The sequence below is a fragment of the Macaca thibetana genome, chromosome 3, assembly GCF_024542745.1.
Source record: "Macaca thibetana thibetana isolate TM-01 chromosome 3, ASM2454274v1, whole genome shotgun sequence".
NCBI lineage: Eukaryota > Metazoa > Chordata > Mammalia > Primates > Cercopithecidae > Macaca > Macaca thibetana.
This window is the reverse complement of record NC_065580.1, coordinates 8,176,310-8,191,914: the sequence shown is the minus strand read 5'-3', so window position 1 is coordinate 8,191,914 and position 15,605 is coordinate 8,176,310. Positions and strand designations below refer to the sequence as shown.

General features: G+C 54.3%; 3 protein-coding genes across 5 annotated transcripts in view; all 3 read right to left on the bottom strand.

The window, feature by feature from the left end:
* CDK5 (cyclin dependent kinase 5) overlaps window positions 1–7,605 on the bottom strand; it is a 126,380-nt gene extending 118,775 nt beyond the window's left edge. The window contains exon 1 of the mRNA XM_050785912.1: window positions 7,594–7,605. The gene's annotated coding sequence lies outside the window, so the exon portion shown is untranslated. The remainder of the gene's footprint in view (window positions 1–7,593) is intronic.
* The window catches only part of TMUB1 (transmembrane and ubiquitin like domain containing 1), a 106,026-nt gene extending 90,982 nt beyond the window's left edge, over window positions 1–15,044 (bottom strand). The window contains exon 1 of the mRNA XM_050785923.1: window positions 15,041–15,044. The gene's annotated coding sequence lies outside the window, so the exon portion shown is untranslated. The remainder of the gene's footprint in view (window positions 1–15,040) is intronic.
* On the bottom strand, window positions 2,649–14,492 carry ASB10 (ankyrin repeat and SOCS box containing 10). 3 transcript variants are annotated; one of them, XM_050785892.1, is made up of 5 exons: window positions 13,457–13,926; window positions 13,035–13,302; window positions 7,896–8,415; window positions 3,512–3,625; window positions 2,649–2,914 (listed from the first exon to the last, which is right to left on the bottom strand). In XM_050785892.1, exons 1-5 carry the CDS (start codon window positions 13,770–13,772, stop codon window positions 2,897–2,899), a joined length of 1,236 nt encoding a protein of 411 aa, XP_050641849.1. In that variant the 5' UTR covers window positions 13,773–13,926; the 3' UTR covers window positions 2,649–2,896. The 3 variants fall into 3 exon arrangements, with proteins under 3 accessions (XP_050641849.1, XP_050641848.1, XP_050641847.1); XM_050785891.1 differs by lacking the exons at window positions 2,649–2,914; window positions 13,457–13,926 and adding exons at window positions 3,060–3,245; window positions 14,112–14,492; XM_050785890.1 differs by lacking the exon at window positions 2,649–2,914 and adding an exon at window positions 3,060–3,245 and having other exon boundaries at window positions 13,457–13,924.
* Window positions 15,045–15,605: the final 561 nt, after the last annotated feature.

Here is a 15,605-nt window from a genome sequence, read left to right as displayed (position 1 = left end):
GTTCACTCGTGGGTAGGTGGGTGGTGGGGAGGTCCGCGCCTCTAGTGCAGGGCGGAGTCCTCACGGAGGCGTGAAGTTGGTTTGGAGCAAGCACATTACGAAAAGCAATTACCAGGGAGAGGTTCTGGGCCCGCGGGACCAACAGCCAGGAGGCTGGGAGGAAGCGCCCTGGCTCGCAAGAATCTGAATGTCTAACCCCAGTGAGGACCCTCCTGACATTGCCCCGCTAAGGGACAGTATGTGAAGTTGTGCACAGCCCCTTCATAGCCACCACTCCACATCGCCTTTCTTCCCTTCCCCGTCCTTGAAAAGGCGTCCCATGATCGCAGGCTCTCCAGATGTGGCCAGAAATCCTCCCCGTCTTCCTATCACTTTAGAGGAGGGTCCTTCTTCTGGGACGCCCTCCCAGATCTCAACCCCATTCCTCGCCCTCGTCTTCACGCCTCCAGCTCCTGCTCCCACATTTATCTTGCATTCATCCTATTGCCCTTTGTATTCTAACTTGTTGTTCACACGCTTGTTTCTCACACTAGACTGAAGATTCACTGAGGGCAGGAGCGTGTCTCGTTCCCAGCGGGGCATGAAGCACCTAAAACGTGGGGACCCGGAAGCACACAGTGAACCAAGTGGATGCAATCGAATAGAATTTCCATCAAAATCCACCAGCAGGACTCTCTCGGGCAAGTCATCCCCGGGAGTCGGGATTCCCTGGGAGCAGAGCTCCAAACTCTTTCCCGCGCCAGCAAGCCCGCACTTGCATGATGCCCAGACCTGCGCTCGACTTGGGCCCAGATCCCCGTGCCCAGGCCACAGCCTCTGAGATGGTTCCTAGGCGGCTCCAGTGCCATCTCCCCAACAACGGCCTTCTGCTTCCCGTTCCTTTCTCGTCTTCCCCACCTTAGCATCTGGCACCACCTTCTGACCAGGAGTCCAAGGCAAAAACCTGCGAGTCCCCCTAGGCAGCGCTTTTCTGCAGCCCCTCCACATCCCCCCAGCAGCGGCCCCCCAGGGATCCCGAATCTCGCCCGCCGCGACTGCCTCTGGCCTGGACCGCCGCAGGCGCCCCCCGACCCACGCCCGCAGCCAGGGCGGTCGGTCCTGCCACTCCTGCTGACCTGCTCTACTCAGGTCTCTGACTAAACGTCACCTCCTCAGACAGCAAGTTTCCCTGTCACCCGATCTCAAATAGTTCGCACTGCCAACCCCAGTCCCGGGCTCGGCAGCACCTGCCGCTTCCTCCTGTGCGCCGCGCTCCGGCCACCCCGCGCACGCGGACCCTGGTGGGGGCTGGAGGGCAGGCCTTGCCCCCGGTGCAGCGGCGCCTGAACGCAGCAGGCCCCGGAACGGCTACGGAACAAACCAGCGAGCACTAGGACGTCCCCCGGGACCCAGACCCGAGCCGCGGTCTCCACAGGGCGCCCCGCAGGCCCTCAACAGGAGTGGGCCTCGCGCACCAGGTTCCCGCGCACGCCTTGGGGCAGCCGCTTCCTGCCCGCGAGGTGGGGTCTGTGCCGTCGGGGTCCGCCTGGGGTTTCCACAGCGAGGAGCCTCCACCGCTTGCCCACCGCACTCGCGTCCTCGAGCCGCGCCCCAGCACCTGAAGCCAGACAGACCGGTCAGCCCAAGGTCCGTGAGGCCAGGGTGAGAATCCGGGCCCTCTCACTTCCTCCGCGCTTCTCCTCAGCCGCCTCTCAACGCCTAACCGGGCTTCCGGCCCTGGTCAGCGCGGCCTAAAGCCTCGCGCCCTCCAGGCCCCACCCCCTGTCTCTTCTCGCCCTCCCGGCCCCGCCCTTCGCCGCCTAGCTCGTGCCAGTTGGCGGGAAAGTTGCGAGCTCTAGCGCGTGCGCACTTTGCCGCCTGGGGGAACTCTGTCCAGCGACCCTTGACGTCAGGGATCACGGTGCACTTGACTGGCTGCCCTGTCCCGACCACCTGCCCTCCGCCTGTGGTTGCAGGCAGCTCCGGGCTGCGGGGGCCTCTGGCAGGTTCTGAAAATCCTGATACTACAGTGACTCTCAGGGACTCTCCTCCCTCTCTTTTTACAGAGGCAGGAACGTGAGCCCGGAGAGGTAAGAGACTTAGGTTCCACAAGTTAATGGCACAGTTAAGACCAGAACCTGGGTCATGGAACTTTCAACTCGGCGCTCTTGCAGCCAGAGCTAAATTTAAGGAAGAAGCAGATAAAAGAGGCAGGAACCAGGCGTACTTCTGGTCCTCCCTGACCTACCTTGTCAGGCAATAGGCAGAACTGGTTCTGTTTTTCTAAACCTGGGCCTTTGGCTCTCAACTGAGCCATGGCTATCCTCCGCGATGGGCCACCCTACATGCCCCTCCTTCCAGGTGGCTCTCCTGCCTCCTCACCTTCCTACCCCAAGGGTTCCTGTGCCTTCCTGCCCAACTCTCTGCACTGCCTCCATGTGCACCCTGCACCTCCTTTAGGCCTTTTCTAACGCGTTGTCACCTGGTGGTCATTCTGTCATTTCATGGAGCTGGCAAGCCTGGGGCCTCTTAGCAGCTGGCTGATGCCAAAGGGGAAGGTGATGCAGCTGGCCCCATGGGGCACGTAGGGAGCCCCTGTCAGTCCGCCCATCCCGACTCCCCGGCAAGGGAGCAAGTTCAGAGGAAGGTCTGCTGGAGACAGTACCAAAACAGACCTGAAGATTTTTAATGCACATACAGGGTTTGCACAGGCTAGAAGGGGGCCCCAGGAGAGCCCCAACAGGAGTGTGTCTTCATCAGACATCATCTGGCTGTGGCTGTTAGTCCGCTTCTCTGCATTGGGAATTGCAGCATCCACACCTGCCTTCGCAGCTGGGCCTCCGCTGCTAGGCTACCTGGCCTGAGTTAGTGCAGAGGCGCGCCCTCTGCAGGCTGGGGCATCTGCTTTCAGGCCCTCTCAAAAGGCCGTGGACATCTGGAAGGAGAGGTTTGTATTCAGAGGCTTCTGGTGGTTCGGGGACAGGCCGGTTCTGGCCAAGGCCTTCCCCAATGCTTCTCTTGCCTTCCACCCATCCCTGGACCCCAAGCAGCTGTTACTGCTCACAGATCCCAGGGCTCACCTAGTAGAGCACGCCCTCAAAATCCAGCTGCAGGTAGCGGAGCAGGCGCGGTGGCAGGGGGAGGCGGAGCAGCGCGTGGGGCAGGCTGCCCTCCAGGTGGGAGCGGAGCGCACAGCGGCTCAGATGCTGCAGCGACCTGGGCTGCCTCACCAAGGCGAAAAGGGAGGAGTAGAAACGCTGATGTTTCTGGGGGCAGAACAAGGGGCTCAGTGAGGGGCAGCCTCAGACAGGTGGCGCCGGCTCCTCACAGGATAGGCAGGTGAGGGAGGGGTGGGGCATCTACCGGAAGGAATCTCTTAGAAACAGTGAATGTTTGAGTGTTCACTCTGCAAATTTTCTCTTCTGGGACATGAGTGCGTCTTTGGATACTTTCTCTGGGGGGCTGTGGTTTAGCAGGTGGGAGTCTTGGGGCCAGGATGAGAGGCTCTATGTTCAGGGCCTTGGAATCTGACCTGCAGAGTTTCAGGGGGCACCAGGCCCACAGCCTCCTCGGGAAGCTGCACAACACTGTAGGTGTTCATCAGGACCTCGATGGTCTGAGGGCACGTGCTCCAGCGCTCCAGCACCTGTGGGAGGCAAAGACGTGTTGGGTCCCCAGTCAGTCCACACAGTGACCAGACAGCTCCAGAATAGTTGTTGTGGGTTGAACTTTGTTTCCTAAAAGATATATTGAAGACCTAACCCCCTGTACCTATGAATGGGACCTTAATTGGAAATAGGGTCTTTGCAAATGTAATCAGGTTAAAATGAGGTCATTACGGTGGGCCCTATTCAATATGACTGGTGTTCTTATAAGAAGAGAAAACAGAGGTACGGACACCGACACAGACGAGAAGCCCACGTAACGACAAAGGCAGACAGTGGAGTGACACGTGTATGAGTCAAAGGACACCAAGGATTGTGGGAAACCACTGGAAGCTACAAGAGCGCCATGGAACAGATTCTCCCTCAGAGGCTTCAGAAGGAGCCAGCCCTGCCTACACCTGCATTTCAAACTTCCAGCCTCCACCGCTGTAAGGGAACTCCATTTCTGTTGCTTTAAGCTATCCAGTTTGTGGTACTTCGTTTGATCCAGGAAGCCAATACAGCAGCTAACCTTTCTATTGTGCATAACTCAGGCCAGATAATTTTTCTAGCACTTTACATGTATGAACTCTTCACTGTTGTCCCTGCAAGGGATGGACTGTTAATATCCCTATGTTATTATCCCATTTCCTTCACTACAGCCAAGGGAAACTGAGGGACAGAGAAGTTAATTAACGTGCCCAAGTTGTGGTTCCCACAGTCCAGGCCTGGAAGCGTGGCCCCTTGCCCTTAACCACACCACCATCCTGCTCTCCTCTCTACCTCTACAAGGTTCTGGGCTGGGTTTTCTGCTGGCTGGAAGGGGTCCCTGACCTGTGGGTGGAGCTCCTGAGCAGATAAAAAGATCACAGAATCCATACAATGCCAAGTGTGGGTAGAAACAGCTACGAGAGTGGGCCAGGGAGTGGGGTGGGGCTGGGTGGGGGACTCACAGAGGGAGGATTGGGCTCTGGAGGCAAGGGAACCCCAGAGCCACGAGGGTATTCAGGGAGAAGGGACAAGGCAACCAGAGGCCGATGGACTGCCTGCAAGAGCAGGAGAGGATTTGATAGGAGCAGGAGTGGAATCTAGTTGGAGCCAGATTTGTGCTTTCATTGGTTCATTCGGCAACTATTTATTGAGGGCCTACTATGTGCCAAGCACTTCAAATTCAGCAGTGGGGAAAATGAAGTCCTCGTCATCCAAGAGCTTCTATTTCAGAAGGAAAGCATAATAAACACAGAAGTCATCACTCACAGATCTGCTGCTGCAATGAAAAACAAGAAGGGGCTGGGCACGGTGGCTCATGCCTGTAATCCCAGCACTTTGGGAGGCTGAGGTGGATGGATCACTTGAGGTCAGCAGTTTCAGACCAGCCTGGCCAACATGGTGAAACCCCGTCTCTGCCAAAAATACAAAAATTAGCCAGGCAGTAGTGGCGTGCACCTGTAATCCCAGCTATTCGGGAGGCTAAGGCAGGAGAATCTCTTGAGCCTGAGAGGCAGAGGTTGCAGTGAGCCAGAATTGCGCCACTGCACGTGTGGGCGACAGAGTGAGACCCTGTCTCAAAAAAAAAAAAAAAAAAGAAAAAAAGGAAAAAAAGTAGGGTCAGGAGACTGAGCATGGTTGGGGGGGCACTATCCTAGATGGAGTGGTCAAGAAAGGTCTCTGAGGTGGTGGTCCAATGCAGCACGTGGGCAAGCCATGCAGTGGAGCAGCCTGTGGACAGACCGTCCACGTGGTCAGAAAAGTGGCCTGACAGACACGGGCACCATGACTCCCGCTTGTGCCTGAACTTGGTACCTAAAGCAGATTCGTGCCTCCTCCACTGCACTCCACTCTCGCTGCATCTCTACAGGTGATGGCCACAGAGCCTTTTAAGATCTGAAAACAGGTAAGTACTGTCTTTCAGGCAGTATCTCACACACAACCTACACGTGGCCAAACACACAACTGCATCTAACAGTGGGGGTTTAACAGCCTCTGTCTGCAAGGAGAGGAGACCCTTCTGTCTGTCGATGACAGTAGCGATGAGCAGTGGGAGCAGAAGACCTGGTCTTCCGGGGTCCCTGGAGAAAGCATGTTACACACCTGGGCCCTCTGCTTCTAGCCCTGCATCTGAGCAGTGCTCACCAGTCTGTCCCGGGAGGCCTCTTTTCCTCACTCCTCCGAGCTAGGGAAGAGCAGGCTGGTTCTCTCCGACTCTCCTCTCCACCTGCCCCTCAGGCCCATCTCTGTCCTTCCTGGCCCATGTTGATCCCCACCTCTGCACTGCGCTCAATCAGCTCTCTGTGCCTGAAATACCTGTCTCTTCCTCCTTCTTCCCTTCAAAACTGCCCATCCCAGTCCCGCCTCCTCCAGGAAGCCTGTGCGGCTACACCAACCTGCTTTGTACTCCCGTGTCCAATGATACCCTCATTGGGATGATGCCAAGCAGCTTACCAAGTGCTTTCTCATACATTACATAACGAGAACAACGCTAGCTAACAAGTGTTAAGCACTAGGCTTGATGTGTATTAACCCTTCTCACACTAACCCTATGAAGAAGGCATAGTGTCATATCCCTATGTTACAGATGACAAAACTGAGGCCTAGGGAGATTCAGCAACTTGCCGAAGGCCACACAGGTAGTGTGTCTGGCTCCAGAGCCTACACTCCTAGTCACCACTGACCTCAGAGGTTGCTGGGAGGACTGAGAAACTCCTGTAAGAGGAAATACAGCTTAGAACAGTGCCTGCTGTGTAGTCAAGGCTGTGCTTGCTCCGACTCTTCCCCAGTGCTCTCTTACAGTTTTCCATCCTCTTAGGGAGAGCCTGTATCACATGCAGTGACTTGCCTACAGCCACACAAACAAGCATCAAAGTCATCCTGGATCCAGGTCCCCTGAGCACCAAGTCCAAAGTGGTGGCTCCTAGAGAACCGGCTGGGGCTGGCGTTTCATCATAGATGGGTGGTGGAGGCTTCTGTGCAGGGAGGACAGAAACCCCTCAGCTGGCAGGGCTGCAGATCATGGAAAGGGACAAATGGGGTACTTTGCTCTGCCAGCCCCTTTGGTCCCAGAGACAGGCTGAGGGGTGGAGCAGGGCTGTGGGGTCCCAGGAAACCCTTTCGCTGTGCCGGGCCCTCCTCCCGCCCCTGCCTGCTGGGGAAATCATTAGCTGTCAGAGCTGCCGTCAGATTACAGGGAATTACTTGTCTCCTAATTATCTAGTGTTAATAGGAGATTAATTAGTGTTAATTGTTGATTTTCTTGTATTTTCCCAAAGGGGAGACCAATCTGCCGAACTCTTGGGCTGTTTAATTATTTGGTCTTGCTTAGGAATCCAGACAGATGCTTCTAGGTTTGTGAGCAAAGGGGAGAGGCTGGGATAGCAGGAGGTCCCAGGACAGGCAAGGCTGGGTGGGACAAGACTCTGGGCTGGGCCAGAGGGGACCTGCCTACTTAGAGGGTGGTTTCAGTTCTGACCCATCTCCTCTGAGAATGGATGTCCCCATTCCCAGACCCAGCGCCCTTCATGACATTATCTACGCTCCTCCAGACACGACACAGCATGGAGCAAGGCCCCCTCCCAGGGCATCAGTAGCACAGGTCTTCAAGTTGAACCTACTTAGGGGAAATTAAGATAAAGTAGGATATAAATTGAAATTGACAGTGATAGGCATGTTCACAGGTGCCAGGACCGTGGCAGCTGTTCTGGGGGCTGTGGGTCCTACTAGATTCTCAGAAGGTGGGACCATGTCCATTTGCAGACATTCAGGGGACCTTGAGGCTCCTGAAACAGGCTCGCCCCCTTCCCTTGGGGAGCCTCTCCTGCGTCTGTCACTGAACTGATCCCACTGCTAGTGGGAGCTTCCTCAAATGCTATTTTCAGCAGTTCGTTGTGCTGATGAAGACCCTTGAACAATGCCCACCACCCACATCAACCCTGACTCCTTCTGTCTTTTTGGATCCTTTATCATCTGGCCTCACTGCCCCCAGTCCACCTTTATCACACATGCACAGTATATACATGCACATATGTGCATGAACACATGTATACACATGCACACCATGTGAACACATGCACACACACATGCACACACACACAGTTCCCGCTGATCTGTGTCTTCACCTTGACCCCTATTTGGGCTTTGCTTACATGCTGAATGAAAGACAGACAGAAGGAACCAATCTCTGTGCACAGGCCACATTCCAAAGTAAACCGGAGCACAGGCCTAGGTCTCCCTGTCCCCTCACCATGGTGGCCCTCCTGCTGCCTGCAGCCCCCATACCTTGGGGAGGGCCCCTGGCCAGACACGGACGGCACCGTGGTTGAGCAGAGCCCGAACCACGTGCTCGGGGCTCTGGGCCAGGGCTGCAGCTGGGCCCTGCAGAGCACAGTGCAGGGGTGTGTGTCCCCCATAGTCCATGGCGTTGGCACTGACGCCACAGGACAGGAGCAGCTCCACGACAGCTGCATGGCCACGGCGACAGGCCAGGTGCAGGGGTCGATGCTTGTCCCGGTCGGCAGCATCAGCGTCTGCTCCAGCTGAAAGCAGCAAGCTGCACAGCTGCAGGCAGCGGGCCGTGGTGGCCTCCGCATCAGCAGTGGACTGGCAGCGGATGTCACAGGCAGCCAGTAGTGGGGTCCAGCCTTCGGCATCGCGGGCATCAGGACATGCCCCCCGTCTTAGAAGCAGATCTGCCAGCTCCACATGGCCAAGCCGGGCAGCCACATGCAAAGGGGTCTCCTCTTCCTCCTCGGACCGACCATCCACTCTTGCTCCAAACCTCAGGAGCAGCTCCGCACACCTATTAGGGAGGAGATGGTGGTGGGGAGGAAAGCAGGCACAGACTCCCAGCAAGAACACACATGGGTGGCTCTTTGTTCTGTCTCCCCCCACCCACCCTACATCCTGCCCGTCACTGGTCATCCCGGCACCATTCTGCAATATCAACAGTGCCCTTCTTTTTTTTTTTTTGAGACTGAGTCTTGTTCTGTTGCCCACGCAGAAGGGCAGTGGCGCGATCTCAGCTCACTGCAACTGCCGCCTCCCAGGTTCATGCCATTCTCCTGCCTCAGCCTCCAGAGTAGCTAGGATTACAGGCGGCCCCCACCATGCTCGGCTAGTTTTTTGTGTATTTAGTAGAGATGGGGTTTCACCATGTTTGCCAGGCTGGTCTCGAACTCCTGACCTTAAGTGATCGACCTGCCTTGGCCTCCCAAAGTGCTGGATTATAGGCATGAGCCACTGTGCCCAGCCAACAGTGTCCTTTAACATCCACATACTTTTTGTTGGGATAATCCACTAAATCATCCGTGAGAATAAACGTCACCAGCAGTTATCACATGAGTGGTTAGAACAGGCGCCTGCTAAGGGTTTTACATGTAGTAGCTAATTTCATCCTCACTATATTCCCTTGGTAGGCTCCCTTAAGACACTTATGCCACAAAGGAGGAAACTGAGGTCTGAGGATCTCATGCAAGTTGATACGGCTAGTAGGGGGAGGGCTGCTGTTTGGGTCCAGGGGCAGCAGGACCGCTGGGGGGCTCTGCATGCTGGGACTAGAGGAGGAAGGGAGCGTGGGGCCTGGCAGTGGGCGCACATGGAAATGGGGCAGTGGGACAAAGAACAAGACTGATTGGCTGAGCGTGGTGGCTCAAGACTGATTGGCTGGGCATGGTGGCTCATGCCTATAATCCCAGCACTTTGGGAGGCCAAGGTGGGTGGATCACCTGAGGTCAGGAGTTTCAGACCAGCCTGGCCAACATGGTGAAACTCTGTCTCTACTAAAGATACAAAAATTAGCCAGGTGTGGTGGTGGGTGTCTGTAATCCCAGCTACTTGGGTGGCTGAGACAGGAGAATCGCTTGAACCCAGGAGGCAGAGACTGCAGTGAGCTGAGATCATGCCACTACACTCCAGCCTGCGTGACAGAGTGAGACTCCTTCTCAAAATGGAAAAATAAAAACTAAAAAAGACTGAAATTGGCCAACTGGATTTACTCCAAGATGGCAAGAAGCACAGGGAGTCACAGCAACAACGTGTGCGCCTCACTAACGGGACTTGGCCTCTCTGAGCTCCAGTTCCCTCCTGTGTAGAATGCGGATAATTATAACAGCTCCATCTTCCGAGGTGATTGTGAGCAGCATGTGAGACAACCCCTGAAAACCTGCCATCGTAAGAGCTCAAAATGGCGGGGGGAGTGGGAGGTATAGAGGGTGATGGTTTGTGGGGGCTCACTTCATTATCCTGTCTGCCTTTCTATAGGTTTAAACGTCTCCATAATAATTTTAAAATACATTTGTTTCCTCACAAAGGAAGGAAGGATTATCCCTGCGTGTGATCTCAGGGAGGCTGGTGGGAACATGGTCAGAACTAAAAATGTGGGATCATTCACTATCCAGTGGTAGCTACTAGCCACCTGTGGATATCAAGTTCTTGAAATGTGGCTAATCCTAACTGAGATGTGCTGTGTTATATGCACACCTTTTCTTCTTCTCCTTCTTCAGAAACAGAGCTGGCTAGGGGCAGTGGAGAATCACGTTAGCCCAGGAGTTCAAGACTATCCTGGGCAACAAAGTGAGACCCATCTCCACAAAAAATTAGCTGGGAATGGTGGTGTGGGCCTCTAGTAGTCCCATTTACTCTACAGGCTGAGGTGAGAGGATTGTTTGAGCCCCGTAGTTTGAGGCTGCAGTGAGCTATGAACACACCACTGCAAATCCAGACTGGGTGACTGAGAGAAAGACCCTATCTCTCTCTCATTCTCTCTCTCTCTTTTTTTTTTTCTTTTGAGATGAGGTCTCTCTCTGTTGCCCAGGCTGGAGTACAGTGGCGTGATCTCCACTCACTGCAACCTCCACCTCACAGGCTCAAGTGATCCTCCTACCTCAGCCTCCTGAGTAGCTGAGATTACAGGTGTGCACCACCACGCCTGGCTGATTTTTGTTTGTTTGTTTGAGATGGAGTTTCCTTCTTTTGCCCAGGCTGGAGTGCAGTGGCACGATCTTGGCTCACTAAAACCTCCACTTCCTGGGTTCAAGCAATTCTCCTGCCTCAGCCTCCTGAGTAGCTGGGATTACAGGTGCCCACCACCATGTCCAGCTAATTTTTGTATTTTTAGTAGAGACAGTTTTACCATGTTGGCCAGGCTGGTCTTGAACTCTGACCTCAGGTGATCCACCCAGCTCGGCCTCCCAGAGTACTGGGATTACAGGCATAAGCCACTGTGCTCAGCCTCAATTTTATATTGATTACATGTCAACATGATAACACTTTGGATTTGTTGTGTTAAATAAAATATAATTAATTTAACCTGCTTCACAGATATTTGTACCCACATGCCCACAGCAACATTATTTGCAATAGCCAAAATGTGGAAGCAACCCAGGTGTCCCTCAGTGGGTTAATGAATAAACAAAATGTGCTCCCCACATATAACAGAGTGTTATTCAGCCTTAGACAGGAAGGAAATTCTGAAACATGAGACAACATGGGTGAAGTCTAAGGACATCATGCTAAGTGGAATAAGCCAGTTACAGAAGGACAAATACAGGATGATTCCACTTATGTGAGGTCCCCAGAATGTTCACATTCAGAGACAGAAAGTAGGATAGTGATTGCCAGGGTTTGGGAGAGAGGATGCGGTGGGTGGTTAGTGTTTGATGGGGATAGAATTTCAGTTTGGGAAGATGAGAAGGTTTGGAGATGGATGGTGGCGATGACTGAACCACAACATGAATGTGGCTTAATGCCATTGAACTGTACACTTAAAAATGGTTACAAAGGGCCAGGCATGGTGGCTAATGCCTGTAATCCCAGCACTTTGGGAGGCCGAGGTGGGCAGATCACGAGGTCAGGAGATCGAGACCATCCTGGCTAACATGGTGAAACTCCGTCTCTACTAAAAATACAAAACATTAGCCAGGCATGGTGGCAGGTGCCTGTAGTCCCAGCTACTTGGGAGGCTGAGGCAGGAGAATGGCATGAACCTGGGAGGCAGAGCTTGCAGTGAGCCGAGATCGCACCACTGCACTCCAGCCTGGGCGACAGAACAAGACTCCGTCTCCAGAAAAAAATAAATAAATAAAAAATGATTACAAAGGTAAATTTCATTTATATTTTACCACCATTAAAAATTAATTTTACATATTTGTCCTTTTTTTTTTGTGAGACAAAGTCTCACTTTTTCTCCCAGGCTAGAGTGCAGTGGCGCAATCTAATCTCCGCTTACTGCAACCTCCACCTCCCAGGTTTAAGCAATTCTCCTGCGTCAGCCTCCCAAATAGCTAGAATTACAGGTGCCTGCCACCACACCCAGCTAATTTTTGTATTTTTAATAGAGACAGGGTTTGGGCATGTTGGCCAGGCTGGTCTCAGACTCCTGGCCTCAAGTGAGCCACCTGCCTCAGCCTCCCAAGGTGCTAGAATTACAGGGGTGAGCCACTGTGCCTGGCCATTTGTCATTTTTTGATGGGGCTGCTAGAACATTCTAAATTGCATATGTGGCTCACATTAGGTTTCCACTGGGCCACGCTAGTAAAGAACACATCTTCAACCATAGTATGAGGAAGTCTATGGAATCCTCTAGAGGCTGATGGGATTAACAAGGAGAGGGTCCATGAAAGGAGAACCTCAGGGTCAATAATTTGGCACCTTTCTCATGCAAGAGACAAGACCCACAGGTGTGCAGTCGGCAGAGAGAGGGCCTCTATAGGATGCAGAGTTAGTTTACAAAATTGTAATTGGGATCCCATCCTCCAACGTTGCTTACACATGGGGTGCAGTTATTTATGTCACTGCAAAGGACTATTCCCTACAATAAATGATACATTGGCACATTTGGGTATATTCATCAGTTTCTTGGGAGTTTAGTTAGTGAGAGTCCATTGAGCCCATGATCTGAGGGTGCCCTACCAATATGGAGATTCTAGACCTGTCATGGAGAACCAGACCCTGCCCAGAGGGACCCAGGCAGGTCCTCACTGGGGCCACCATCCTCTACTCCCTGTCTGGATCACTGAACAGTAAGCTCCCTGAGGGCAGGGCCTCAGGGACTTAGTTGCTCTTGTACTTAGCACAGTGCCTAGAACATAGGATAAGCTCAGAGTGTCTTTTAAAACTTTAAGCAACGCCACCTCCCCCATAGTGGAGCCAGGCAATTTCCCAATGCAGCCCATGCAATTGCACCCCTGCCACAGTCTCCATCTGCCCCTGGGAGACCAGAAAACTGTCGAAAGTCCAGGCCACTCCAAAGTTCATGGGGTCAATGGGTGGACGGCTTGGAGAAGTAATTGCACCCTGACCCATGCCCCAAGCCTGGACTGCTCTGCCCCACGTCCCTGACATTTTCCCCTATCCTCCCTGAGAAGGTCTCTTTGCTTCCCTTCAGAATGGAACTGGGGGTTGGGGTGAGGGGTCACTCACTCAAGGGTGCCAGGCCCCCGGCAGAGATGCAGGGGGCGTTTCCCATCCTGGTCAGCGATGTTGGGGTCGGCTCCTGCCACCAGCAGCACATGAACACAGGCAGTGTGGCCTGCAGCACAGGCCTCGTGCAGGGCGGTGCGGCCCCCAGGGGCACTGTCTGGCCTTGCTCGCCGCCTCAGCAGCAGCCGCAGGACTTCGGTGTGGCCACGGCTGGCCGCCACATGCAGTGGGGTGGTCAGCTCCTCTTCGTATGTCAGAGACCACAGTCCTAGGGAGGGGAGATGTGGGTCTCAGATCCTAGGGAAGGCAAAGACCTTCCAGCTGATGGGGTGAGGTAGGCAGAGGCAGGAAGAGGGAGCCCAGAGCTCCATCTGAGTCCTCCCCTCTCTCCCGCTGAGACCCCCCAGGGCCCCGGCCCGTACTCAGAGCACGGATGTTGAAGCGGAAATCCCTCCATCGCTCTGGGTCGCTGGTATCAAAGACGGAATCAGGAGCCAGGCCAGTACTGGAATCCGCGAGGATGCGGGAGACGCAGCCCTCGTCCCCAGCCAGCACTGCCTGCCAGAAGGCAAGGGCAGGTCCTGAGGCCGTGCGGGTGACGATGGGTCCCAGGCCAGACTTGGGGTGCTCCTCAGACCCTCTACTTGGCTTCTCCAGCAGCCTGGCACAGAGGGGGTGTCTGTCATCGAGGGGCTCTCCCTGCCCCTTGCACTCTTCTGGAGTCCAACTCATGAGCATGTGGGCGGGGAGAGGGGAGTGGGGAGGAGGAGAGGTATATGCCAAAGGCAGAGAGAGAGCAGCAGGGAAATACAGACAGAGGCAGAAGGCCCCTGTGTCCCACGCTCTGAGCCTGACCTGGCCACGCAGCCAGCAGGAGCTATTCTGGGCTCCGCATGACTGTGTTCCTGGGCCCCGCATGACTGTGTTCCTGGGCCAAGGTTTAGGCTATTGGGCAAGCTTTGAGGTTGGGGAGAAACAGCTGGGGGCTTCTCCTGTCTCTCAAGCCCTTAGGTCCTCTATGGCCAAGGCAGTCAGCCCAGCCCCCCAGGTTCTCAGCACCCCCCAGATGCCCCTCACCCCTCTGGTGGCTGCTCCAGCGAGGCTCTGCAGCCCGGCTCTCCAGCAGCAGGTCGGCTGTGCTGTGCGGGGGGAACAGCTCCTGCAACCTTGCCAGGTCCCCGGTGTAGAGGGCATTCTGCAGGGCCATGTCTTGACACAGCAGTGGTGATGGCCGAGGGGTCTCCCAGGCTGGGCGGGAGTGGGGCCCCCAGACCCGGCAGGCAGGGGCAGAGGGAAGGCACCTCAGATGGTGTCCCCAGTGGGGATAGGAGTTCTTTCCCCAGGGCATGGCTTATTCTGGGAGAGCCAAAGCAGCAGGACTCCCAGCGATGTTGCTGGTGGACTAGGCAGGTGGGTGCTGGGCCCGAGCTGGGTGGGGCCCAGCATGGGAGGCGCAGGGGAGCACAACATCAGGCCAAGCCATAAATAGCCCCGATTGGCCCAGCTGTCAGTCAGGCAGGGTGGGGGAATGAGGGAGGGGCAGGAGAACAAGCGAGGCCTGAGCCCTCCAACTCTGAGCTTCACCCCAGGGCTGTATGACCTCAGGGTGGAAAGGGACCACCCAGACCATGCTGCCCAGTCTGTCATCTCGGCATTAGAGGGAAGCAGATTTCCCAAGACCACAGAGAGCTTGCCGCAGGGAACCAGGACCTCAAGCTCCTTCTTGTTTTTCCTCTGATTCACCAAATCAGCCTCCAGCTGCCTGGGTTCTGATCCCACTGGGGAGGCCTGTAGGTGCCCGGTATTTCCTGCCCTTCCAAATGTCATCTGTTAGCCCTGCACCTTCCCACTCCCAAACCAAGGGACGAGTTCACAGTAGTGACAGAGATTGCCCTCGCTGTGTGAGGCACCCCTCAGGGGACTCCTAAAGACAGACATGTGCCTTGGTAACACAGCGTAACCCACAGGCAGCCACAGAAACTCCCCATGCTTGCCCTTGATGCCAACCCCCCATCTCCCTGGATGACTTTGGGTGGCATCTCTCCCCTGCCATGGTTATCTGGGGTCTTCCCTAGAGAGTGAGAAAGGAGAAATGTCTCTGTCTGCTCAGGCACTGACTTTTGTTTGGGGGTCGGGTGGATCAAAAGGAAAAAAAGAGAGAAAGATGAGAAACCAAGCCCTGGGGTTCAGCTCTGACCCACCACTGCCCACCGTGGGCTTAGGGTGCTCCAGCCCCAGTGGTCTTGCCCCTTTAGTTCACACTGGCTTAAAAATTTTTTTTAATCAATTGCTTTTTTAAAAGTTTCATTTTTAATTGACAAATAATTGTATATATTTATGGGGCTATAATATTTTGATACATGTATATAATGTGTAATCATATCAGGGTAATTATCACATCTATCAAATGATATTTACCAATTCTTTGTGGTGAGAACATTTAAAATCCTCTTTTAGCTATTTTGAAATATACATCATTATTCACTACAGTCACCTTGCTATGCAATAGAACACCTGAACTTATCCTATCTACCTGTAACATCATACCCACTGACCAATGTCTCCCCTTTC

Excerpts from the sequence above, each read along its gene's own strand:
- ASB10 (XM_050785890.1), bottom strand. The coding sequence starts at position 13,772 with ATGCTCATGAGTTGGACTCCAGAAGAGTGCAAGGGGCAGGGAGAGCCC. Across the intron at positions 13,303-13,456 it reads CTTCAACATCCGTGCTCTGA|GACTGTGGTCTCTGACATAC; the intron begins GTACGGGCCGGG and ends TCCCCTCCCTAG. Across the intron at positions 3,626-7,895 it reads GGCCAGGGGCCCTCCCCAAG|GTGCTGGAGCGCTGGAGCAC; the intron begins GTATGGGGGCTG and ends TGCCTCCCACAG.